Source organism: Bubalus bubalis, chromosome 2, assembly GCF_019923935.1.
Source record: "Bubalus bubalis isolate 160015118507 breed Murrah chromosome 2, NDDB_SH_1, whole genome shotgun sequence".
Taxonomy (NCBI): domain Eukaryota; kingdom Metazoa; phylum Chordata; class Mammalia; order Artiodactyla; family Bovidae; genus Bubalus; species Bubalus bubalis.
The window spans coordinates 187343597-187368379 of record NC_059158.1 but is presented as its reverse complement, the minus strand read 5'-3'; the positions used below and the strand labels follow the sequence as shown (position 1 = coordinate 187368379).

The 24783-nt window shown below is 57.0% G+C and overlaps 2 protein-coding genes across 3 annotated transcripts in view; both read left to right on the top strand.

Annotated features, from left to right (window-relative positions):
• Positions 1–22012, top strand: part of PADI1 (peptidyl arginine deiminase 1) — a 43319-nt gene extending 21307 nt beyond the window's left edge. The window contains exons 4-16 of one of the 2 annotated variants that reach the window (XM_006066573.4): positions 316–377; positions 1694–1811; positions 1891–2016; positions 3948–4120; positions 4266–4369; positions 5323–5446; positions 5825–5932; positions 7685–7836; positions 11934–12078; positions 12885–12978; positions 16883–16962; positions 17662–17787; positions 20259–22012. In XM_006066573.4, the coding sequence (XP_006066635.4) occupies positions 316–377; positions 1694–1811; positions 1891–2016; positions 3948–4120; positions 4266–4369; positions 5323–5446; positions 5825–5932; positions 7685–7836; positions 11934–12078; positions 12885–12978; positions 16883–16962; positions 17662–17787; positions 20259–20492 (1646 nt within the window). In that variant the 3' untranslated portion in view covers positions 20493–22012. Of the gene's footprint in view, positions 1–315; positions 378–1693; positions 1812–1890; positions 2017–3947; positions 4121–4265; positions 4370–5322; positions 5447–5824; positions 5933–7684; positions 7837–11930; positions 12079–12884; positions 12979–16882; positions 16963–17661; positions 17788–20258 lie in introns of both variants that reach the window. The other variant, XM_044938219.2, reaches the window with a different exon arrangement.
• A 2466-nt stretch (positions 22013–24478) lies between these two features.
• The window catches only part of PADI3 (peptidyl arginine deiminase 3), a 29970-nt gene continuing 29665 nt past the window's right edge, over positions 24479–24783 (top strand). The window contains exon 1 of the mRNA XM_025278859.3: positions 24479–24599. Coding sequence (XP_025134644.1) covers positions 24508–24599 — 92 coding nt within the window. The 5' untranslated portion in view covers positions 24479–24507. The remainder of the gene's footprint in view (positions 24600–24783) is intronic.

Sequence of the window (24783 nt, the reverse complement as noted above, 5' to 3'; positions counted from 1 at the left end):
AGATCCCTGGCAGCGGCCCTAACTGCGGACCCAGCAACTGGAAGCTCAGGCCTCGTCCTGGCCTCCAGAGTCAGGGCCCCCAAGGGCTAGCAATTCAGGGCATGCAGACGAGTGAGAAAGTCAAGAGCCCAAGGCTTGGGTCCCTCAAAACCCAGAGCCACAGGGGTGGGCCTCCCAGGCATTGGGTGTGGTCCCCAGAACAGGGCTGCCCAGCTCGCCTGGGCTTGGGGCGGGGTCAAAGCTTGCCCCGACCTGGACGCTATGGTGGGACGGGGGACCGGGGAGCCCAGGTAACCCCTCCCCATCTCTTTTCAGACATCTCCCTCGACGCTGACACTGGCCGCACGGGCAAGGTGAAAAGGAGCCAAGCCGACAAGGTGGGCCTCCTCGAGCTGTCCCAAGACGGCAGGGTCGACAGGCAGACCTGGGGGTGGTCCTAGGGTGGGACGGCTCTGCCTCCAGAAGGGTGATGGATTCCTGGGCTCTGTGTATCCAGCAGTGTGGGGAAGCCATCTGAGGACTTCCAATCAGCATGAGTGGGCCTGACACTGTGTGATCAGCGTGCTGTGTGACTCCTGGAAAACAGCTTACCTTCTCTGGGTCTCTCTGGTGCTATCCTATACCTGGGATCTTTTGCTTGAGGTCTTTTCTATTTCCTGGGCTGTGTTTGGACCCCTAAGCATGATAGGTGCCTCATAAAAGGTTGTCAAATGGCTGAATGAAGACTTCCGGTAGAGGAGGCGGCATGGACTACCCTGGTTAGATTCTGAAGAGAGAGAGGGTGGGGTGGGCTCCGGGCATTATCCCACAGGAAGTATCTGAAGGCTATCCTGGAAGGATAGAAAGTAAAATTTGTGGGGAAGGACCCCAGGGAGGAAGCCTGGGGTCCTTTGTGGACAAGATGGGGCAGGACCGCCCTGGATGGGTGTGCAGGTTGCTCACTGCACAAGGCTGCTGAGCAAGGCAGTGAGTGCGGCCTGTGATGCAAAGCATATCTTGGGCCCTGATACAGAGAGGGTGGACAAGAGTCCATGTAGGTTAGCAGTGGTCCTGTGAGGTCCCCCAGACCCCAGTTTGAATCCCACCTCTGTGACTTAGGGTTCACCTCCCCAGAGCCTCTTTCCCCTCTCTGTAAATGGGGAAAATAAGCTCTGACTTGCAGAGTCTGGTGAGAATAAAGCAGAGGCAGGTCAGGAAGAGCTTTGATCACAGAGGCAGGACTCCAGCCCTCATCCCCACCTGTCAGCTCCATCCTCCTTGTAGGGCCTGCAGGATCACAAGTGAACATCAGGGACCACTGGGACAGGCCCAGGAGAGGACCCGGGTGGGGAGAGTCCCAGTAGTTCTCTCGCCCTCCCAAGGTCAGGGCGAGGCGTCTCGGCCCCCAGGCAGGGCCAGAACTGAAGAGCCTGGCAGAGGCCACTTCTGGGCTTGGCACTGCCCCCCTCCTTTTGCGGGTGGTGGTTGGGAGGGGCTGCTGTGTACGGTTGCTCAGGTTGCTCACCGCACAAGCGTGGAGTGACTCTGGGTCTGGAGAGCTGGAGCTCTCCAAATCTATTATCCCTCTTTAAATCTTCAAGTAAACCTGGAATACAAAAGTCTCCAAGCTAACAAGGCAGCTCCAGCCAAGTCCAGAACCCCTTCCCAGAGACTGCTGGGTCCCGCTGGCCCTAAGGCCTCTCGTTTTGCACAGGAACGCTGGCGCTGGGGCCCTGAGGGCTATGGGGCTGTCCTGCTGGTGAACTGCGACCGGGACAGCCTCAGGTCCGAAGGGACAGACCTCACCGACACCCAGCTGGCCTCGCGGGATGGTGAGCAACAGACGGGACGGGCTGCCCGGGATGGCGCGGGGGGCGGCGCACGGCTGTCTCACGGGGCCACGCTCTCCAGACCTGCAGGACTTGTCCCCAGTGGTGCTGACCTGCGATGCCCCTGATGCACTCTTTGAGAGCTACAAGCTGGTCTTGAACGTGCCGCCTTCTGATTCCAAAAGAATGCGGGTCTTCTGCGCCCGGGGTGAGTGGCCTGGAGGGGCCTCTTCCCTCCCTGCTCCAGCCTCTGCTTCCCAAATCATTTCTTTCTTCTCTTGTCCACATCTCTCCCTTCTTCCATCATCATTTTGTAATTCTCACTACCATTTAAAAGCAGCCACTGCATCACAACAGGATCCATGGCCCAAGGAAGAGGGTCCCAAGCGAGACCCATTTTACAGAGGGGAAAACTGAGGCTCAGACATGTGAATTCACTGCTCTGAGTTCATACAACCAGTTGGGAGTGGAGCAGGCATTCCAAGTCAGTCTCTTGGGCACCAAAGCCCCTCTTGTTTCCACGGCCCTGGCCCTCCCCCGACCCCGTCCCTCCTCTGCTGAGTCAGCACAGATTGAGCTCTCAAGGCAGGACAAGTGCTGTCCAGGCTGGGCGAGGTGGGGGCAGGGAACAGCAAGCCAAGGCCCAGCCCTGCCTTTGGAATCCAGTTATGCTGCCGGAGAGTTTATTAATCAAACAATGTGGCTTAGAACAAAACAAAACCAGTCCTTAACCCTGAGGTGACCTTACTCGTTTTTATAAATAGCAAGAGACCTTCCTACCTCTTCCTTCTTCCTCTTCACTGTTCAGACTGACTCAGAACTCATTGCAGCTAAATTCCAGCAGGAGCCAGGATGCTTCTTCTCTGCAGCAGTGCTGGAAAGTTAGGGAGGGGTCTGGCCTGGAAATACTCACTGCAATTGCAGAACATAAGCTCCGTGTCCCTAGGTGAGCAGACAAGCCTTCCTGCTGTGAGGACACGCTAGGGTACCGCCTCCCAGACGACCCTCGGGGGCAGGGAAAGGAGACGGGCCAGAACGGCTAAGCCCCAGAAGCTTTGTTTAAAAAATTGAGATGACATTCACAGAAAATAAAAGTAACCATTTTCAAGTCAACAATTTAGTGACATTCCCCGGTGGCTCAGATGGTAAAGAATCTGCCTGCAGTGCAGACCTGAGCTCGATCCTGGGTTGGGAAGATGCCCTGGAGAATGGAAAGGCTACCCCCTCCAGTATTCTGGCCTGGAGAATTCCACAGACAGAGGAGCCTGATGGGCTACAGTCCGTGGAATCACAAAAGAGTCGGACACACCTGAGCAATTAAACAGCGACAGTCCCATCCCCCAACCCCCAGCCCTGTGCTGCGTCCGACCCTTTGTGACCCCATGGACTGTAGCCCGCCAGGCTCCTCTGTCTGTGCGATTCTCCAGGCCAGAATACTGGAGGGGGTTGCCGTTCCCTCCTCCGGGGCACCTTCCCGACCCAGGGATTGAGCCCTGTCTCTCGTGTCTCCTGGGTCGACAGGTGGGCTCTTTACCACTAGTGCCACCCAATCCCCAGCCCTAGGCAACCGCTAACCTCCCTTCTGTCCCTATGGACGCACTCGTGCTGTGCATCTCCTACAAATGGAATCATACCGTGTTTGCCTTTTGTGTCAAGCTTCTTTCCCCTGGTATAGTGTCCTCAGGGCTCATCTGTGCTGCAGCACGTCTTGGTACTACATTCCTTTTATGGATGAAGGACATGCCGTGTGGGCATTCTGTTTATCCCTTCATCCGCGGATGGACATTTGGGTTGTTTCCACCTTCGGGGCCAGCTGCTTTTATTTCCTTGTCCGATGTAAAGCTTGCACCCACCTCGTGGGAAACGTAATGTTAGCCCATTTTACAGATGAGGAACTGAGGCTCAAAGAGGTTGAGTCATTGAGCTGAGGTCACGCAGCTAGCCCTTGCTGGGGAGGAGCCCGAGTCGCTGTGACGCAGACTGGCTCTGCACCTGCGTTCCTGGCCTCAGGTCTCCTGTCCCATGCCCCACACCCCTGCGTCAGCGCTGGGCAGCCGGAGTTACCGTGACAGTGAGTGCCCCCGGCTATCACATGACCCTGCGCCAGCCTGGCCCCCGTGCTGATTCGGGTCTCCCTAGGTGGGAATTCCCTCCTGGACTATGAGCAGGTGCTGGGGCCCCAGCACCTGTCCTACGAAGTGGCCCGTCAGCCCGGGGAGCGGAAGATCCGCCTCTATGTGGAGGGGCTCAGCTTTCCCGATGCTAATTTCTTGGGGCTGGTCTCCCTCAGCGTCAGCCTGGTAGATACCAAGGTAGGTACGGTGCTGGGGCCGGAGATGGGGTCGGGGAGCTTCAGGGCTCAGCCGGAGGCTCCAGGGCTGGGAGGCTGGGGGCTGGGGCTCCCGAGGCCTGATAAGGCTCCCTGGGGGACCCACTGAGTCCCCATTCTCCTCCTAGACCCTGCCTGAGGTGCCCCTCTTCACAGACACCGTGGCCTTCCGCGTGGCCCCCTGGATCATGACCCCCAACACCCAGCCCCCCCTGGAGCTGTATGTGTGCAGGTGAGGCCTCTCCCTCCCGCAGCTCTCCTGTCGCCTCTGGACTCCCAGAGACAGGAGCAGAGCGCGGTACCGGGCTTGGCCCTGCATGCTCGCCGGCCGGGCTCACCGAGGGCCCCCATGGGCACGCCTGGGTAACGGACAGCAGCGAGCTGTCTGGGCCATCAGCCCACCGGCTCTGAGCAGCCAAGGCCCCAGCTCCAGCTCCCCATCCTTACCCTGCCCTGCCTTTAGTAGTCCCGGAACATCCTGGGTTTATTCCAGGCAGAGGGGCCAGGCCCTGTTCAGGTTCCTGGGGGCGGCAGGAGTCCCAGCCTCCCTCTGAGCAGGCTGTGCCCCTGGGCCTGCAGAGTGCGTGAGAATTCAGCTTCCAGGACCATCTGTGAGTCCCGGCCACACCTGGGTCCCTGGTCCTTCTGCCATCTCTCAGAATCCTTGTCAAGCCCCTGGATGGGCAGGGCAGCCTGGACTGGCACGGCTACTCCAGGGCCCTGCAGAGGAGGTCAGACCACCAGAAAGGGCTGTAGACGACTTGGAGCTTAAGTCAAAAGGAAGGCTGTGGTCAGATGAGTCTGCTCTGGTGAGCCGGCTCAGGTGTTCAGACAGGAGGGGGCCATTTCTTTCACTTTGCTGACTCGCCTTTGTTGAGGCCAGTTGTGAGAGACAGGAGGAAATGGGCGCCTCCCCCTCACTGTCCCCGTGGCCGTGAGACTCAGTTCCTGGTCTCCTCAGCAGGGCCCAGAGCCCCGGGGCTGCCCCTCCCCATCACTCCTGCCTGATGGGATGTGGGGACGTGGTCCGTCTCTGTCTCTCGCCCACGAGCCTCTCCAGCGTGGGGACTGTGTGTGGAGCCAAGGGCGGCCCGGGCCCAGCACGGACGGCACCCAGGCCCCTCCGTCCACCCCCAAGGCTGCCGTCAGCAGCCCCGCTTCCCTGCCCTCTCCTGTGATTTGCAGTGTCCTAGACTCTCATGGCCCGAATGCGCAGTTTCTGAGTGACTTGTCCGATCTGGCACTGAAAGCCAGCTGCAAGCTGATGATCTGCCCTCGGGTTGAGAACCGAAATGACCGCTGGATCCAGGTGGGCGAGGAGCAGCCCTGGGCGCGGGGGGCAGCCCAAGCCCCGTCCCCCACCCCGGCTTTGGGGAGCGGCCTCTGCGGCTCTCGCCCGGCTTCTGTCTCCCTAGAGAAGCTGGGCCGGCTGCCAGGACTCAGGGTGGGCGCGCGGCCTGGGGGAGCCCTCTTCTCCCACGGCCTGCATCGCTCGGTGTGTCCTGCTTCCCCCCAGGGCCTCTGGCTCAGGCAGAGCCCTCCCCCAGCTGGGTCCCCGAGGGAACTCCTGCCCGCTCGAGGTCTTGGGGAAGGTCTGCTGCCCTGCCCACCCCGGGCCTGCGGCGCTAGCCTCTTCTCAATGCGAGACCGAGGCGGTCATAGAGGCCTTTTTTTCTCACCTTCCCAGGATGAGATGGAGTTTGGCTACACTGAGGCCCCACACAAAGCCTTCCCCGTGGTCTTCGACTCCCCCCGAAACAGAGGCCTGAAGGATTTCCCTTATAAGAGGATACTGGTATGTGGCAAAGTGCAGAGTGCAGCCACCGTGGGTGCCTGCCCCTGCGGGACCCACTGTGCAGTCTTGCCTGGCCCCAGTCCTTCAGGGGCTGCAAAGGGACGCAGGAGGGGGGCTCTGGCGAGCGGGGAGTTAGGGGGAGGCTTGGGGAGGAGTATGTAGATGAAATGCAAATCACCCCTGTTCTGGGAGGGGCCCTGGTCTCCCCCCAGGGGCTGTGAACAGACGAGTCAGCTCCGGGGAGAGCAAACTGCGCTTTGGCGGGCACGCATCCTCAGTGACCCGCACAGTTCCTGCTTGTGTGCCGGGGCCTCTCCTCAGTAGTCGGTGTTTTCTGAACACCTACTACGTGCCAGGCCCCACGCTGCCTGCCGGGCACAGGAGGGCGGCAAGAGCCACTCCAGCGACCACGCCCTGAGTTCCAGGCCCCCCCCGCAGCTTCTCACAGTTGCTCATTTAATCCACATGGACTCCTGTGAACGAGTACTATCATTATTCCCTCCTTACTGAGGCTCAGAGAGGCTAAGCACTCGAGACCACAGAGCTAGGTAGCAGCGGCACCGAGATGTAGAGCCAGAGGGGCCGCCTCCACGGCCCCTGCTCTTGACCGCTAGGCTAAGCCGCCTTCTGAGGGGTCCCTGCCCCAGAGCACCCGCCTCCGCCTATTTACTAGCATCCTCCCCCATGGCCAGGACAATGCCCGAGTCCTGGGGGCTCCACTAGGGATGTCCAGGAGCTCCTGGTCACACAGAACAGGGCCGTTACCCCACCCAAGACGGGTCAGAGGTCAGTCCCCAGGGAGGTGACCATGAGCCCTGCAGGCTGAGTCTGCATCAACAAAGGGCCTGACCCCAAGCCCTGGGCTTGACCAGTCCATTGTATTTTCCACTGATCTCTGCTCTACCCTGGGAGCTCAGATGGTAAAAACTCTGCCTGCGATATAGGAGATGTGAGTTCCATCCCTGGGTTGGGAAGATCTCCTGGAGGGGGGCATGGCAACCCACTCCAGTATTCTTGCCTGGAGAATCCCATGGACAGAGGAGCCTGATGGGCTACAGTCATGGGGTCACAAAGAGTTGGTCGTGCCTGAGTGACTAACACTGTCTTTCTGGTGTCTTGATCGTTTCCTTTCTTCTACTTCCTTTAGGTTTAATTTGCCATTCTTTTCCTAGCTGGAAACGGAAACGAAGATTTTTCGACCCTTTCTCTTCCTAATGATTTTAGAGCTATGTCGTTCCCAAGAAATGCTATTTACTGGAATGCCCACGGGTTTTAACATGCTGCGTGCTTATTACCTCTCACTTCAAAATACGGTGTAATCTCCCCTTTGATTTCTTCTTTGACCCACGGGTTCTTTACAATGTGTTGTCTCATTTCCAAACATTTGAGATTTTCTACTTACAGTTCTGTTCTTGGCTTGGGTATTGCTTACCAAATGGAACGTATTTTTTAAACTTTTAATTTTCTGTTGGAGAACAGTTGCTGAGCAGTGCTGTGTTTGTTTCAGGCGTGCAGCAAAGTGAGTCAGTTATGCCCATGCATGAATCTATCGTCTTTTTTGGGGGGGTGGGTTTCAATAGCACAACGCTCAAGGAACAGAGAGACCTTGTGAAAATCGAATAGAGGTTGTTTCTAGGGAGTGGATTCCTGCAGGAGCACCACTCGGCCCCTACCCCGAGAGCTGTCTCTTCCTGTTCAAACTGACCCCTCCTTGGCGGGGGTGGGGTGTGGATTTTCCTGGTTCTCCCCTAGGGTCCTGACTTTGGATATGTAACCCGGGAAATCCAGTCCACCGGTGTCTCTGGCCTTGACTCCTTTGGCAACCTGGACGTCAGCCCTCCAGTTGTGGTGGAGGGCAAGGAGTATCCCCTGGGCCGGATCCTCATCGGCAGCTGCCTCCCCAGGTGAGAAGCCGGGGAGCGGGTAGGGCATGGGGCTGGAGGCTCTGGGGGGGCCCGGGGCATGCAAGGCGGCATCTATCCCCCACCCCCCCACAGACACAGACACAGCTCTTCAGTCTGAGAAGTGGTCCTAACTTCCTGCATGGACTCCTAGAATCAAAGACTCAGAGGACTGGAATCTTAGATCGAAAAGCTCACAGAATCTTTGGAAAAACCAAACTAGTGGCCCACAGACTTCTGACGTGCCTAGAACTTTACGGGCATAATTAGTCCCCAACATTGCTGCTGCTGTTTCGTTGCTCAGTGGTGTCCAACTCTTTGTGACCCTGTGGGCTACAGTCCTCCAGGATCCTCTGTCTATAGGATTCTCCAGGCAAGAACACTGGACTGGGTCACCATTTCCTTCTCCAGGGGATCTTCCTGACCCAGGGATTGAACCCCAGACTCCTGCATTGGCAGGCGGGTTCTTTACCACTGAGCCAGTGGGGAAGCCCAGTCGCCAACATTAAACATATATATATCAGGAACCTTCATATAAAAAGCAGATTTCTGGCTGCTTTTGAAACATCAGAAGAGCAAGGAGGTGATAAATAATCCAGCACAGAAGTAGGAATGGATCCTTGACTTCTCTGGGGAGGAGATTGGGGAGGAGATAAAATAAGTGCTGTCCTGCAACAGTGGGAAAGGGGGCAGGTGTCACCATGCGGCCGCAGTCAGGACACCAGCTGACAGACGCGATTCGGGGGGTCCCACCCTGGGCAGCTGTCATTGAGCAGGAAACAAGGTATTTAGGGTTTAGGGCTCCAGACGGATGACAGTGTCTGTTAAATCCTCTTGGGAGGGTCCCCAGGGTCCCCACCCAGCCTGCGGACAGTTGAAGAATGGGGTGTGTAGCCCAGGGATCCCAGTGTAAGCCCCTGCTTCCTGCCTAAAGACTGAGCCCACCGCAGGCCCCAGAGGTGGCCTTTCCCTGTTTGTGGGGTTGGCCTGGAGCTCAGGTGTACCCCCGCTTGCCTCTCCAAGCCCTGGCTGTCTGGTCTTGGGCCTGGAGCAGCCTCAGATGCTGAGGGAAGGTCACCCAGCCTCAAAGGGTGACCTTGGCAGCCTCAGCGTTCTGGGTCAGGTGAGGCTTCCTGGTGCCAACCCAGGTGTGAAGCTGGGTGCCCAGGCTGGATGCCCCGGGCTGAGGTTGGCCAGGACTGGAGGAGTCCATTCACCTTGCTGGTGACTCAAGCCCAGCCCCGCCCTGGGGCCGGATCCTGCCCACAGCCCTGGGCGCAGAAGGCCCTGGACATCTGGGGAGTCATTCTGTGCCTCCCGGAGGGATCTGAGGGGAAGGCGCACAGGCTCTGAACATCCGGTGTGTCTGGGTTTGAGTCCTGGCTCTGCCACTCACTGGCCACATGATTTGGGGCACAGGGCCTGACCGGTGCCTACCACAGGGCCTGGTACCTCGCAGGTGCTTGATTACTTCATTTAAAAATATTTATTATATGCCTACTATGCGCAGGGCTTCCCTGGGGGCTCAGTGGTAAAGAATCTGCCTGCAATGCAGGAGATGCATTTGCTCTCTGGGTGGGGAAGTTTCACTGGAGGAGAAAACGGCAACCCAACCCAGCATTCTTGCCTGGGAAATCCCATGGATGGAGGAGCCTGGTGGGCTACAGCCCATGAGGCTGCAAAGAGTCAGACACGACTGAGCGACTTCACAGCAACTATGTGCCAGGCACTGGTGAAGGTACTGGGGATAAATCAGGCACATGGTTAAATGAACAAATTATTCTATACTTCATTCCTCAGTTTCCTCATCAGTGAAATGGGCTCATAAAAAAAAAATCCCTGTCGTATGAGTCTGGGTAAACTCCGTGAGCTGGTGATGGACAGGGAGGCCTGGCATGCTGCGGTTCATGGGGTTGCAACGAGTCGGACACGACTGAGCGACTGAACTGAACTGAAGCTGTATAATAGCTGTTCCTGGGGATAAAAGAACTCAGATTAAGCACCTTCCAAATGCTTAGATATTATTTAGCTGGACCCCTAGCAGTGGATCTGCCATGAAGCAGGTTGGAACTCAATGGATCAAAGTTATTGATCACCTACATGCCATGAACACGGTGCTTTACCCAGATCACACCCATTGATTTTTACAACAGCCTTATGAGGCTGGGATGACTACGATCCCTATTTTACAGATGAGAAGGTTGAGGTTTAGAGAAGAGGACACACCCATTCATGCATGCATCTGTCAATTCAATAAATACATATGGAGACTTCTTATATGCCAGGTCTGAGGCCCAGTGCTGGGGATAAAAAAAATGTTCTAGAAACTCCCAGGCCCAGAGCAAGGACCCCAGACAGGAAGATGCAGGGTCTCCAGCACATCTGGGTCCCACTCCATTGGCCATCGTGTTGAAAACCAGGAGCAAAGGTCTTGGTGGACAGATGGGGCCCTGAGGCTCAGAGAGGGACAGCTACCACTTAGGATCACACAGCAAGTCAGCCAAATAGTCAGAAATCAGATTTCCTCTTTGGACCCCAAATTAAAATTTAACTCCAGGCTGCTGTCCTATATTCTTGTCTCGGCTTCTGAGCTTAGCAGCGAACAAAACGGACCACCTGCATACCTTCTAGCAGAGAGAAACAGACAATAAGCCACCGTGATGAATAAGTAAATCAAATACAGTGTGTTAAAGAGAAGAAGCATGGTGGGAGGCTGACATTTCCCTGAAGGAAATGAGACGTTAAAGATGTAGCTGTTTGGGAGGAGAATGTGAAGGGAGTGCAAAGGCCCCGAGGCGGGGATGAGCTGGAGACATCAGAGGACCAGCAAGGAGGCCAGAGGGGTGGAGCAGAGTGAGCAGAGGGTGTGGGGGGTGCGCTCAGATCACGACCTGGGCCTGGTACTTGTACACACCTCACAGGGTCGTCATGGGGATTACGTAAGATGCCGAGTGTGAGGAGCCCCCGGCAGACGCGCAGGAGGGGCTCAGCAAAGGCCCGCTCCTTCCCACTGCCCTGAGCTCTCCATGCTCTGCGCCTCACATTTAAACCGATCTTGGGGCAATTCTGCCTCCTGGTGGCAGCTCTGATGTGACTCAGAGGCCAGGTCTGACGCTTCCTAGAGCGGGAGTCATCCGGCCCATCCCCGGCCACCAGGCAGAGGGCCGCAGAGCCCCAAGGGGGGTCAGGCTTAGGTTAGGGCTCTGTCCCCCTCCCCCTGATGCGTTTCCGATTCCTGCTTTCTGCTCATGAATAATTTCCGAAGTCTCATTCCTTTCCACCATCTCAGGTCTTTTAAAATTGCCAACACTATGTTAAAATAATAGAAATACAGGGAAAACATTTTCCACGTTCCCATCCCCCAAATCAAATCAATGTCTCATGTGTCACTGTGGGTTGGGTCTCCCTTCTGGTTCTGTCGATGACGCATTCGAGTTATATAGACTGTGGACTCTTACGCAGCTGTCCAACAGACCTTCACAAATATGTCTGAGCATCTGTTCTATAAGAGGTGCTAGGGATGCAGGGAAATACAGGCTCTTTGGGAGCTTAGTGAGATGCCAGACAGCAAACGAAATGTCCAGTGTGCCAAGTAGCACCAAGGACTGTAAAGAAAAATAGAGCTCGGGAATGAGTGGGAGGGTCATTGCCATTTCCAAAGTCCATGTAGAGGAAGAAGGCGACCCTGGAGTTAAACACGAAGAAAGTGAGAGATGGGACATGCTGGACTGAGCAGGTGGGGGTGCCTTGCCAGGTTCTGGTCGTATTGGGAAGCAAAGGCTGAGGGCCTCGGTGAGGAGCTGACCCTCTCTGCATCTCGGGAGCTGAGATGAGGGTCTCCAGTTCTCTTTGGCAGAGGGAGGGCTCTCATTTGACTGTTTTGTGGGCAGGGGAGGGTACCTGGGGGTGAGGGAGGGACAGGCTCTCGTGTGGTGCTCAGGATGGACAGTCCCTGGAAGCAGCTGGAGACTGGGGCCGGGATGCGGGGACTGAAGAGGCCCATTCAGAGCGCTGACGGAGGCCTGGGCAGGGCTTGGGAAGGGCCTGCAGTGCGCTGGCACACGGCGGGCGCGAGGGCACCCTGCACTCTCCCCCAGCAGGTCTGGCGGGCGGCGCATGGCCAAGGTGGTACGTGGCTTCCTGGGTGCCCAGCAGGTGCAGGCGCCCGTGGAGGTCTACTCCGACTGGCTCTCTGTGGGCCACGTGGACGAGTTCCTCAGCTTTGTGCCCACCTCCGACCAAAAGGTAAGTCCCCCCTCCTCCTGCCTCAGCCACCCTGCCCCACCCTGATCCGATGGGGCGGGAGAGGGCGAGGCCACCTGACACTGGGTCATGACCTCCGTCCACAGAAAGCCTGGGGTCAGATGCCCTTTGGGCCAGGCGGTGTGCATCCGGGCAGGCTTCCTGGAGGAGGTCAGAGCCCGGGTCGGCAGGGCACTCATATTCTGATGATTCGTGTACCCATTTTCACACTTACTGGGTATCTGCTCTGATCCAAACCTCTCAGCCAAGACCCAGGAATGACACTGGTAATAATTGGTAACATTTACCGAGCACGTATTAGGTGTGCATGTCTTAACGTGTTGAATCCTCTAGCAACCCAAGAAGAGGGCACTATGATCATTGCCCCCATTTTATAGATGGAGAAACCGAGGCTCAGAAGGGTAGTTAACTAGCAGGGTGAGACTTCCAGATGGCGGGCACTGGACCAACATGTCAGACACTCACTTCCTTCCAGAGGTGACCAAGGAGGGCACAGCCCACGGGGGACAGGCAGCCGGGAGGGGAGGCCTCCTAGTGACCAGTGGTCAAGTTTCTTGGTGGGCAAAATGGGGAAGGGCTTCCAGGCGAGGAGAAGGTCACGGACAAATGTCTGGAAGTGTGGCGTGGCTTGGAGGATCGGAACTTCGGACAGGCCTGTGGCTGGTGGGGGAGATGGACGGGGGACCGCCACGTGCAGTGTGGCCTGGGAACCCAAGCCCCTCCTGAGTCGGGGGCGCGTGCCTCGGGGGGTGCCTGTCCACTGAGCCACTCCTCCTCCTCCGTGCCAGGGTTTCCGGCTTCTCCTGGCCAGCCCCAGCGCGTGCCTCAAACTGTTCCAAAAGAAGAAAGAGGAGGGCTATGGGGAAGCAGCCCAGTTTGACGGTGAGTGCCAGTGAGCCCATTACCCCACCAGATCCTGCCCTCTGGCTGCCAGCCCTGGGCACCACTGATGCCCATCATGGCCAGGCTGCGCTTACAGGCCCTTTGTCTGCCAGCTCTCAGCTCAGAGTTCATCACTGATCTTCCCAACATCCTTATGGGAGCCAAAGATGAGGGCTTTCCCTTGCTTGGGCCAGGGATGGAAGCCAACGGCCCGCGGCTTGCCCCAGGCACAGCGGCCCCCTCCAGCGCGGGGCTGCTCCTGGCCACCGCCCAAGAGGAGAAAGAAGCAGGAAGCTATGGGCCCTCCCTCATGCCTGTCTGCAGACACTTCCGCCCGCTTGCCCAATCAGATCATCCGACCTCTTCTCTGTATCCCCTTCCACGGAGGAGGAAACTGAGGCTCAGAGAGGAGAAGGCTTGCCCAGGGTTATGCAGCAGGGAGGGGAAGAGGTGCGGAGCCAGGAGGGTGCTCAGGGCCTCTCTGTGGAGCCCCCTCTACAGACCTAGCTGGCCCCTGAGCATCCCCGCCTTCCCCACCATGGAGCTCAGTGTTCTCACCTGGGGCATGCAGCGCTGGAAGGCATGTGGCGCAGCCTTCCGCAAGGGCAGGTTTGGATCCAGAGCCCAGCCTCCGCCTGCTGACTCTGGGATCAAGGGTGCGTTCTGAACCTCCCAGGGCCTCTGTTTCCTCTTTCTGAATGCGCTGTGATAACCAACCTGATCCAGCATTGCTGGAATGATCAATCAATAATAAATATAATAGGAGTCCCAGAGCACAGTGGGTGTTCAATAATGGTTCAGTTCAGTTCAGTCGCTCAGTCGTGTCCAACTCTTTGCGACCCCATGAATTGCAGCACGCCAGGCCTCCCTGTCCATCATCAACTCCCGGAGTTCACTCAGACTCTGTCCATCGAGTTGGTGATGCCATCCAGCCATCTCATCCTCTGTCATCCCCTTCTCCTCCTGCCCCCAATCCCTCCCAGCATCAGAGTCTTTTCCAATGAGTAGCTGTACTGTAATTACTAGGCTTCCAGGGGGCACTAGCGGTAAAGAACCTGCCTGCCAACGTAGGAGACGTAAGAACCATGGGCTCGATCCCTGGGTTGGGAGGATCCCCTGGAGGAGGGCATGGCAACTCACTCTGGTATTCTGGTCTGAAGAATCCCATGGACAGAGGAGCCTGGCGGGCTATAGCCCATAGGGTCCCAAAGAGTTGGACAGGACTGAAGCGACTTAGCATGCACACACTGCAATTATTTAGGGCCTCCATGAGCTCAGGAGTCCTCTCCCAAGGAGCTTATAATCCATCACCAGGATTTCAGTTCAGTTCAGTCACTCAGTTGTGTCCGACTCTTTGCAACCCCATGAATCGAAGCACGCCAGGCCTCCCTGTCCATCACCAACTCCCGGAGTTCACTCAAACTCATGTCCATAGAGTCAGTGATGCCATCCAGCCATCTCATCCTCTGGCGTCCCCTTCTCCTCCTGCCTCCAATCCCTCCCAGCATCAGAGTCTTTTCCAATGAGTCAACTCTTTGCATGAGGTGGCCAAAGTACTGGAGTTTCAGCTTTAGCATCAGTCCTTCCAAAGAAATCCCAGGACTGGTCTCCTTCAGAATGGACTGGTTGAATCTCCTTGCAGTCCAAGGGACTCTCAAGAGTCTTCTCCAACACCACAGTTCAAAAGTATCAATTCTTCGGCGCTCAGCTTTCTTCACAGTCCAACTCTCACATCCATACACGACCACTGGTAAAACCATAGCCTTGACTAGACGGACCTTTGTTGGCAAAGTAATATCTCTGCTTTTGAATATGCTATCTAGGTTGGTCATAACTTTCCTTCCAAGGAGTAAGCGTCTTTTAATTTCATGGCTGCAGTCACCATCTGCAGTGATTTTGGAGCCCAGAAAAATAAAGTCTGACACTGTTTCTACTGTTTCCCCATCTATTTCCCATGAAGTGATGGGACCAGATGCCATGATCTTTGTTTTCTGAATGTTGAGCTTTAAGCCAACTTTTTCACTCTCCACTTTCACTTTCTTCAAGAGGCTCTTTAGTTCCTTTTTACTTTCTGCCATAAGGGTGGTGTCATCTGCATATCTGAGGTTATTGATATTTCTTCTGGCAATCTTGATTCCAGCTTGTGCTTCTTCCAGTCCAGCATTTCTCGTGATGTACTCTGCATATAAGTTAAATAAGCAGGGTGACAATATACAGTCTTGATGTACTCCTTTCCCTATTTGGAACCAGTCTGTTGTTCCATGTCCAGTTCTAACTGTTGCTTCCTGACCTGCATATAGGTTTCTCAAGAGGCAGGTCAGGTGGTCTGGTATTCCCATCTCTTTCAGAATTTTCCAGTTTATTGTGATCCTCACAGTCAAAGGCTTTGGCATAGTCAATAAAGCAGAAATAGATGTTTTTCTGGAACTCTCTTGCCTTTTTGATGATCCAGCAGATGTTGGCAATTTGATCTCTGATTCCTCTGCCTTTTCTAAAACCAGGTTAAACATCTGGAAGTTCACGGTTCATGTATTTCTGAAGCCTGGCTTGGAGAATTTTGAGCATTACTTTACTAGCGTGTGAGATGAGTGCAATTGTGCAGTAGTTTGAGCATTCTTTGGCATTGCCTTTCTTTGGGATTGGAATGAAAACTGACCTTTTCCAGTCCTGTGGCCACTGCTGAGTTTTCCAAATTTGCTGGCATATTGAGTGCAGCACTTTCACAGCATCATCTTCCAGGATTTGAAATAGCTCAACTGGAATTCCATCACTTCCGCTAGCTTTGTTCATAGTGATGCTTTCTAAGACCCACTTGACTTCACATTCCAGGGTGTCTGGCTCTAGGTCAGTGATCATACCATCGTGATTATCTGGGTCATGAAGATCTTTTTTGTACAGTTCTTCTGTGTATTCTTGCCATCTCTTCTTGATATCTTCTGCTTCTGTAGGTCCATACCATTTCTGTCCTTTATCGAGCCCATCTTTGCATGAAATGTTCCCTTGATATCTCTAATTTTCTTGAAGAGATCTCTAGTCTTTCCCATTCTATTGTTTTCCTCTATTTCTTTGCACTGATTGCTGAGGAAGGCTTTTTTATCTCTTCTTGCTATTCTTTGGAACTCTGCATTCAGATGCTTATATCTTTCCTTTTCTCCTTTGCTTTTCACTTCTCTTCTTTTCACAGCTATGTGTAAGGCCTCCTCAGACAGCCATTTTGCTTTTTTGCATTTCTCTTCCATGGGGATGGTCTTGATCCCTGTCTCCTGTACAATGTCACGAACCTCCGTCCACAGTTCATTAGGCGCTCTATCTATCAGATCTAGTCCTTTAAATCTATTTCTCACTTCCACTGTATAATCATAAGGGATTTGATTTAGGTCATACCTGAATGGTCTAGTGGTTTTCTTTACTTTCTTTAATTTAAATCTGAATTTGGCAATAAGGAGTTCATGATCTGAGCGACAGTCAGCTCCCGGTCTTGTTTTTGTTGACTGTATAGAGCTTCTCCATCTTTGGCTGCAAAGAATATAATCAATCTGATGTTGGTGTTGACCATCTGGTGATGTCCATGTATAGAGTCTTCTGTTGTGTTGGAAGAGGGTGTTTGCTATGACCAGTGCGTTCTCTTGGCAAAACTCTATTAGTCTTTGCCCTGCTTCATTCCATACTCCAAGGCCAAATTTGCCTGTTACTCCAGGTGTTTCTTGACTTCCTACTTTTGCATTCCAGTCCCCTATAATGCCAAACCTTAGCCCCATCAGGGTTTCCAGTTCCTGGTTTCCTCTGTTCTAGCTTCAGACCCTGGGGCTGGGGTGGAAGCTTGTGGCCCCGGTTGTTTAGCCCAGGCCCCAGGCGGCCCGAGGCCGTGCTCGCTGAGCCGGCTACAGTCTTGCTTCTCTTGCAGGCTTAGAGCACCAGGTGAAGAGAAGCATCAACGAGATGCTGGCCGACAGGCGTCTCAGGAATGACAACCTCTACGCACAGGTGAGGGGAGTGGAGGGGGGAGCAGCCCCGGGAACCGCTGGGGTGGGGACTCTCCTGGGGCTGCTGAGGCCTGTGGGCAGGGCAGGGCCTCTCTCTTGGGACCCACAGTCTGATGGAACAGACACCGTCGTGCTACTGTGACGGGGGAGGTCTTGGTCCATTCTGGGGAAACGATGGGCTTCTATGGAGTAATGTTGACTCCCCCGAGAAGTGTTGTGAGACGGGAGAGGTGGGGGTCTGCAGGGGTGAGGGGTGGGAAGGTGGGGGTCCGGGAGACTTAATGAGGAGATGGGGTGGGAGTAGGCCCCAGGAGTGGGGGGCCCATGCCTGAGTGTGCCCGGGGCAGGCCTGGCAGAGTCCACGCAGTCAGTGCGAAGAGGCCCGCTTCTCCCCTGCCCGCTGAGCGGGGCGAGAGCGTGAGCCTGGCTGTGGCCGGGGGGGTGGCAGCAGGCACTCAAGGAACCAGAAAGCGCTGGGGTGCAAACCCCAGGCCCACTCCTTCCTCGCTCTGTGCCCTTGGGCAGGTCTCTCGAGCCTCAGTGTCCCATCCGGGGTAGCAGTGGCAGAAAGCTGTCGTGAGGCTCACACCAGCTGAAGGGCGCAGGGGGCCTGCGTGGGGATGGCCTGAGCTAAAGGGCTCAGCTGACGCTGCCCCTTCCCGGCTCCCTGGGCTCTGGGGCCTCTCCCCTCACCCCCCAGAGGTGCATCGACTGGAACCGGGAGGTGCTGAAGCGGGAGCTGGGCCTCACCGAGCAGGACATCGTGGACATCCCGCAGCTGTTCTCCCTGAAGGATGCCCATGCAGAAGCCTTCTTCCCCGACATGGTGAGGGTGCCAAGGGAGGTGGGGTTCCTTCTGCCCTGGGGGCCCGGGAGTCCTGGTGGGCGGCCAGTCGGGGGTCCGGGGGAGAAGCCCTCCCTGTCCGAGGGCCTCTGCAGGACTCACCTTTGGGGGCAGATAGAGAGCATCTTCACCACAGGTTCCCACCAGGGTGACTTTGCCTGCCTCGGGGCACTCTGCTCCACGAGGAGGATGCCACAGCATCTGGTGGGTGGAGGCCACAGACAGCCAGACACCCTGTGGTGCCCAGGGTGGCCCCAGGATGGAGCACTTTTCCCCTGAAAATGGAGAGCGGGAGCCTGGTTTGGGTCCAGTGCTCCAAGCTTTTGCTCGGGTGCCTTGGCTGCCTGTCCTGCTCCCCAGGGGCAGCCTGGCTGTCAGTAACGCGGGCAGCTGAGCAGCAGATGAGCCACTGGGATCTCACGGCTGGGGCCCCTGCTGCCCAGAGTGCCCCTCAACCCCCTGGGAAAGGATGTGGAGGCATTGGCAACAGCGAGTAGGGGCTCCCAGGACGGGAGACCCTCCCCCTTCAGCCTGGGGGCTCTAGCTCGAATCCCTGTCGCTGGACAAGCCAAGGATGGGGCGTGAATCGTGAGGTCCTGATTGGATTCAGGCAGGACGCGTTCACTCCTCACCCCTCGCTGTGGGCTCCTTCACACCCTCGGTTCTGCTGATATCCGGAGCTGAAGGTTCCGTCTGCTGGGGGTGGGGGATGTCCTGTGAACCGTAGGATGCTCGAAACGCTCCCCGAAAGGCAACGCCGGCCCGGCTGAGCACCGCTGCTCTGAGGCGCTGCCGCCAGAGCCTTCTCGGGCGACGGCAGCCTTCTACGCCAGCGTGACGTGGAAGCCGCCACATGTGGCTTCTGAGCGCTTCAAATGTGGCCAGTGCGACTGAAGAGCAGATTTCTACTCGGTCAGCACCACCTGCGGCTAATGCCACTGCGCCAGGCATCCCAGCCCCAGAGGTCGGCCTGGCTCCGGCTCTGCTGAGGCTGGAGGGGGGCGCCCACAGCCGTGGTCGCCCTCCCTGGGGTGCAGCCTTGTCCACACCTGCTGGGAGCCCCCTCTCCGAAACGCCGCCCTTTATGGGCATCTTCCGGCTGCAGGACAGACCCAGCTAGAGGACCCCGGTGTGTCCACACCGGAGGACTCTCAGGGAACGCTCGGTTAACCCCCGTTTGTCAGACGCAGAGAGAGCCTGTTGGAGCACAGAGGTCATTGCCTGGGGTCTCCAGGGAGCAGATGGATTGGCCTGCTGTCCCCCGAGTCCTCGGGGAGCAGGGCCGGGCTGGCCGCATCCCTGAATGCCAGCCTCGGGTCTTCCCCCCGCACTGTGCCCCTCTGCATGCCCCCCTTCCATCCCTGATGTTCCGGCCCATTAGCGGGCAGCAAGGCAGCGCAGGGCAAGGCCATGGGACTGACACCGCCGGACCTCCCAGCTCCACATTGGTCCTGGCAGCGGATGGCCCTGCAGGGCAGGCTGGAGGGAGTGGGGCCAGGGACGAGGCGTGCGTCAGACCGCCCACCCGACCCTGAGATGACCCAGCGAGCCAGTGTCCCTCTGAACGCCACGGACAGCTCCTCGGGCCGGCCGTTAGGGCCAGACCCTCTGAGAAGCCTCTGAGAAGCCTCTGAGAAGCCTCCGCTGCTTGCAACAGGCAGACTTCCCTTCCCCTCATTAGGGCCCCCTCCAGGGAGACAAACACAGCTGCCCCCTTGCCCCCACCTCTCAGCGCCCCGGCAGCCGCAGCGCTGTGCTCTGGCAGAGGGAAGGGAGTGCGGCGTCGGCATGAGTCAGACCTGAGTCACAATTCAGTCTCCCCGTCCTCTGGTTGTGTGCCCTTATTAACCTGTCCAAGGCATGGCCTTGCAGCGAGGCTGTGAGGTTTACTGATGCTACCTGGCACCTGGAGCATGCTCAGGAAACGGTAGCCATGATCAGGGCTCCAGGAACGGCCGAGCACGATGTGTTCTGCACAGACGCTGCACACCTGTGACCCGTGCACCTGTAGATGGGCACTTCTGCTCAACAAGTTTTCTGGCAGATGATGGTCAAGTCTTGTTCTAACAGAACTGTTATCTAATCTTCTGATACAAGGAAAGTGTTGGAGGAAGGGTGACTTTTACTGGTGTGACATTACCACGTATGTTACTGGCAGCCCTGCCTGTTATCATCATTACTTTTTAGTTTTGGGCCATGCCGCGTGGCATGTGGGATCTTAGTTCCCTGACCAGGGATCAAACCCAGCCTGTTATCAACCCTCTCTTCCAACTATGCATCTGTATCTTTGCTGCTTCCAGAGGCCCTAGTTCTGAGGGCCACCCTTGGTGCCCAGGGATGAGAGAGGAGACGAGCAGGCCCTGGGGGTGGGTCTGCCCAAACCTGGACCAAGAAGGGGCCCAGGTGTAGCGCGGCCCCGGCAGCAAGGCCTCTTTCTCGCCCCCTCCCCGCAGGTGAACATGGTGGTCTTAGGCCGGCACCTGGGCATCCCCAAGCCCTTCGGGCCCATCATCAACGGCCGCTGCTGCCTGGAGGAGGAGGTGCGGTCCCTGCTGGAGCCGCTGGGCCTCCACTGCACCTTCATCGACGACTACTTAGCCTACCACAAGCTGCTCGGGGAGATCCACTGCGGCACCAACGTGCGCCGGAAGCCCTTCCCCTTCAAGTGGTGGCACGTGGTGCCCTGAGCCAGCCCGCCCGGCGTCCTCCCGACCCCCCGCCAGGGAAGCCAGCCAGCGTGAAGAGCCTCCACCTGGCCGCCATCCTCGGGGGGCCGTGTGCGCCCCCCCGCAAGCGCCCCCAAGCGTGCTAGTCGCCACGGGTACCAGGATACAGGGAGGGTCACCGCCACTCAGCTCGAGAAGGATGGCCCTCCTCGCCCCCTTGCCTCTTCCCCACCCATGGCTCCCAGAGGTTCTGGAGATGGTCAGCAGCCTTAGCACGGTCCGGGGTGGTCACGCGTGCCCTCGGGGGTGCCTCAACTTCAGTTGCCCACCTCGGTTCTGAGATGATTCCCTCCGTGTTTGCACCAAGAATGGGGCCCACAAGGCCTGGGCCCTGGGTCTCTAGGCCACCTGAGACTCGAGTAAGACCAGGAAGAGGGACTTGGGGCCCCTCTTTCCTTTACCAGCTACTGTCTCCTGCAGCAGACCCCCAGGCTGTAACCTCCCGGCATCCCTCAACCATATTTACACAGGCAAATCAGGACAGGAAAACTCGGTGTCCCTGGGCCTGTTTTAAAAAGAAAAGGCATCAAAACCCCTGTTAATGCCTGCCTCCATCCTCAGAAGGGTGCTTGTTTCCTGTTTGGAAAGCCTTTAATTATCTGGCTCAGACAACACGGAGAGGCCAGGGCGAGGAGGCAGGCCTGGCGGGAGGGGGACCCGCTTCCGCCCCCGCAGCCTCCCAGGCTTTGAAGTCTGGGCTCCGAGTGAGATCAGGCCTGGCTGATCCAGACCCAGCAAGGAGGGGAGGCCCCGATGTCAGAGAGGGTGGGAGGGACCATTAGGTTATCTCTGCGGGTGCGGTTTAATTTCCTTTAATAGCCCTTAATTATTCCCCTGGCTCTGCAGGCAGTGGGAGGGAAGGCTCGCCCAGTCTTTCCCAGCAGCTCTGCCACCCGGCATGCGACTTGGGTTCCACCTGTGAGGAAGGGCCCTGTGTGCGCCCCCCACCCCCGGGAGGGAAGGCGGAGCTGCCACGGGGAGCTGGCAGCCTGGCCCCGGGTGAGGGCACCGAGACGGGCACAGGCAAGCCGGCGGCGCACAGGGCTGGGGGCCTCCCGCGACAAGCAGGGGCAGGGGGAACCCGCCTGCCTTCCTCCCCCCAGTCTCTGGGGCCAGCCTCGAAGCTCTGAGCCCCTGGTTCCCACTGAGACTCAGACCGAGCCTCCTGCCCTTTAAACCCTCTTAACCATGGACCACTTGGCCATCAGAGGCGCCTCGACCACAGATATTGGCCTGTGAAATGGATGAAAACCGAGCGGCTCTGGTTTCGGGGGCGGGGCGGGGTGCCTGGTTCCTGCCCCTCCAGGAGGCTCCGCGGAACCCGATTTGCACGCCCTGGTCTAACCTGGGCGCCTTCCGCTCACCATCCTGATGTCCCTGGGCTGAGCCAAGAGGGGAAGGCGGCTCTTCAGCTGCCAAAGGTGTGCAGCCAGGGTTCGGGGTAAGGGCCGCTGGCGGGAGGGGAGCGGGCGTTATGAGGGACGGGGAGGGCGGGGCGGGCCTTCCGGAGGGCATGGGGGCCGGGAGCTCTGGAACGGCTGCTCCCTCTGAGAATGTTCCAGGTGACCGGTCACCTTCCTTCTGATGAATAAAAATGTCAACACGCATGTCTTCCTTGGCCTGTCTCTTTGCTTCTGTTCTCTGGGCCGTGAGCAGGAGGCGGGGGAAGTCAGTATGGTGGAGGTTGTGGGCGGGGGCGGGGAGGGCTGTTTTCAGTTCCCCCCACTATGCTATCAGCTCCTTGGCTCAACTTCCACTGGCCATGGGCAGCTCCTACCCAGCTGGGAGAGCCCCTAGTGCCAGGCAGGCAGGCTGACACAGCAGAATGGCCAGCACATGACCGTTGCCCTAAGGCTTCCTGCTTTGCTAAGACGGTTATCAGAGGAGGGTGGATCCTATCTCTTAATCCCTCTCCCTTCCCTGGGCTGTCTGCTTCCTCTCTCAGAGAAGGTAGAGGGTTGGGGGGGTCTGTCCGCAGCGTGGGACAGTCCCCAGCAGGACTGATGTTCAGGGCCACAAGCCACTGTGATTCCCTTTCATTCCTGCCTCGAAACCTACTAAGCTACCTGGCCTCAGTGGTCTGATTTCGGAGGCCTGAAGGTATCCTACATCCTTGGTGCTGCCTTGAAATGCTCCTTTGACACTCGCTCACTCATTCACCTTATTTGAGGTTTGTTGTGGACTAAAAAGCAAAAACTGGCTGCCTGTCAGTCATAGACACTTTAGTCTGACTAAACCACAGATCTCCTTCTAAAAGCTGGCATGCGTTCTCTGGGGGGAGGGGAAGCAGGGGTCCACCTCCACGTACAGAGCTCCGGGGCTCTGATCAGGAGGCTGGTCCTGTCCCTGCACAGCGGGCCAGGCCCAGAGGGATGCCGTGGTTTGTGCGTCTGTTTTCCCAACTGTCCACAGACAGGCTAAGTCTCCTGCCCGGCGTTTCCTCCTGAGCTCTGACTGCTGCCAGAGCAGGCTCAGCCCCCGAGCCATTTTACAGCCCGAAAGGCAAAGCTTTCACTGGAACCAGCCTCCCTCCTTGCGAAGAACACCCTCTGCAGACCGCGTGGGGCACCGGAGCACCCGTCTTGGACTTGCTGAGATCCCGGAACTTGTGCAAACAGCCCCAGCCGGGGACTCGGGGTCAGATCCTGTCCCCACCCTGCCCCAGACTGTTAGCATCACCAGGGAGGAGGGAGGAAACTTCTGTTCAGCACCTTCTGGGCCTCCCTGGGCAGGGTGTGTCTGCTATTATCTCTGCTGGGCTGGGGCCTAGCCGCATTGTCCACGGATGAGGGCACCACGAGGGGACAAAGCCCCAGGGCTACATAGCCGGCGCCTGGTGGAGCCTGGGTCCCAGCCCAAGACTCCTCTCCCAGAGACCTTGCTCCCACCGTGTCAGGCGGCCAAATGCCCTCCCCGGTCTCAGTCTCCCCACCTGACAAGTGGGAGCCTTCCTGCTCTGACCTTCTATGCTCCTCCTGGCCAGAGGGTGTTTCCAGAAGCTTTTTGCATCTAATAATAATAATGATAACAATAACAACAACACCCATAATAAAATAATGCTGAGCTCCACACTAGAGCTCTTCTCACGTTGTCCCCATTAACCCTCACAATGACCATTTTTCAGATGCCAAACTGAGGCACAGAGCAATTAAATGACTTGCCCCTGGTCACTCAGGAAGTAATTGCGGCAGGGCGGCAATCCAGCCTGAAAAACCCATGCTCTTAAGAAAAAGACTGGTGTTCCTCAAAATGCCTTGAAATGCTATAGTTCAGTTCAGTTCAGAAATGCTATAGGGCTGCTTGTAAAAAAACAAAAATTCCAGGGGACTTCCCTGGGGATCTGGTGGTTGAGACTTCACCTTCTGGGGCAGAGGGTGCAGGTCTGACCCCCGGTTGGGGAGCTAAGGTCACACATGCCTCAGGATCAGAAACCAAAACATAAAACAGAAGCAATATTGTAACAGATTCAATAAAGACTTGAAAAGTGGTGCAAAAAAAAACACAAGACTCCAGATGCCAGGCTGCTTATCAAGTTGGAGGCTGGACCTGGGGATCTGCATTTTCACCAGTTTTCCCAGCACGGCAGAGAAGCTCCCCACTGACAACATCTTGTCTCTGAAAAGACAGAAAAAGAGGGTGAAGAGGCTGAGAGTGGAAATCGAGAATGGTCCCCTGATCAACACTCTGCACCTGTGACCCCTCCAGGGTCCTGGTGCCCTGGCCAGGTACCTAAGGGACTTAACGTTCTCCCCCTAAAGTGAGAAATTAACTGTCTGCGGGCCTGGGTGGGAGCCACAGGTTCATATGCGAACTCCCGGCTTTTTCCCGCCAATCCTGAGCTCGTGGCTCCGGGAAGGGGCGGGGCTTCTGGGACTGGAGCCAATGAACTAGCATCTGGGGCTGGCGGGGCGGGGCCAGGGTCTTTTAAACCACATGCCAAGGGGCATCTGAGGCTCAAGCCCAGGTAGAGGCCAGCATGTCTCTGCAGAGGATTGTGCGCGTGTCCCTGGAACACCCCACCAGTGCCGTGTGTGTGGCTGGAGTCGAGACCCTGGTGGACATTTATGGGTAAGAGCCAGAAGCCTGGGGGTGGGCATTGGGGGCCCCTGGTGCCGACCCCGGACTCTCCCTGCAGGCCGTCTGGGGCGCTTCCTGACTTGGCTGCCCTCTCCTGAGTCTTGGCCTTGGAACAGCAGCCAGGCGTGCAAGGAGGTCTTTGCCTTTCTCAGCCGGGCTTCTTCAAGACCCCAGC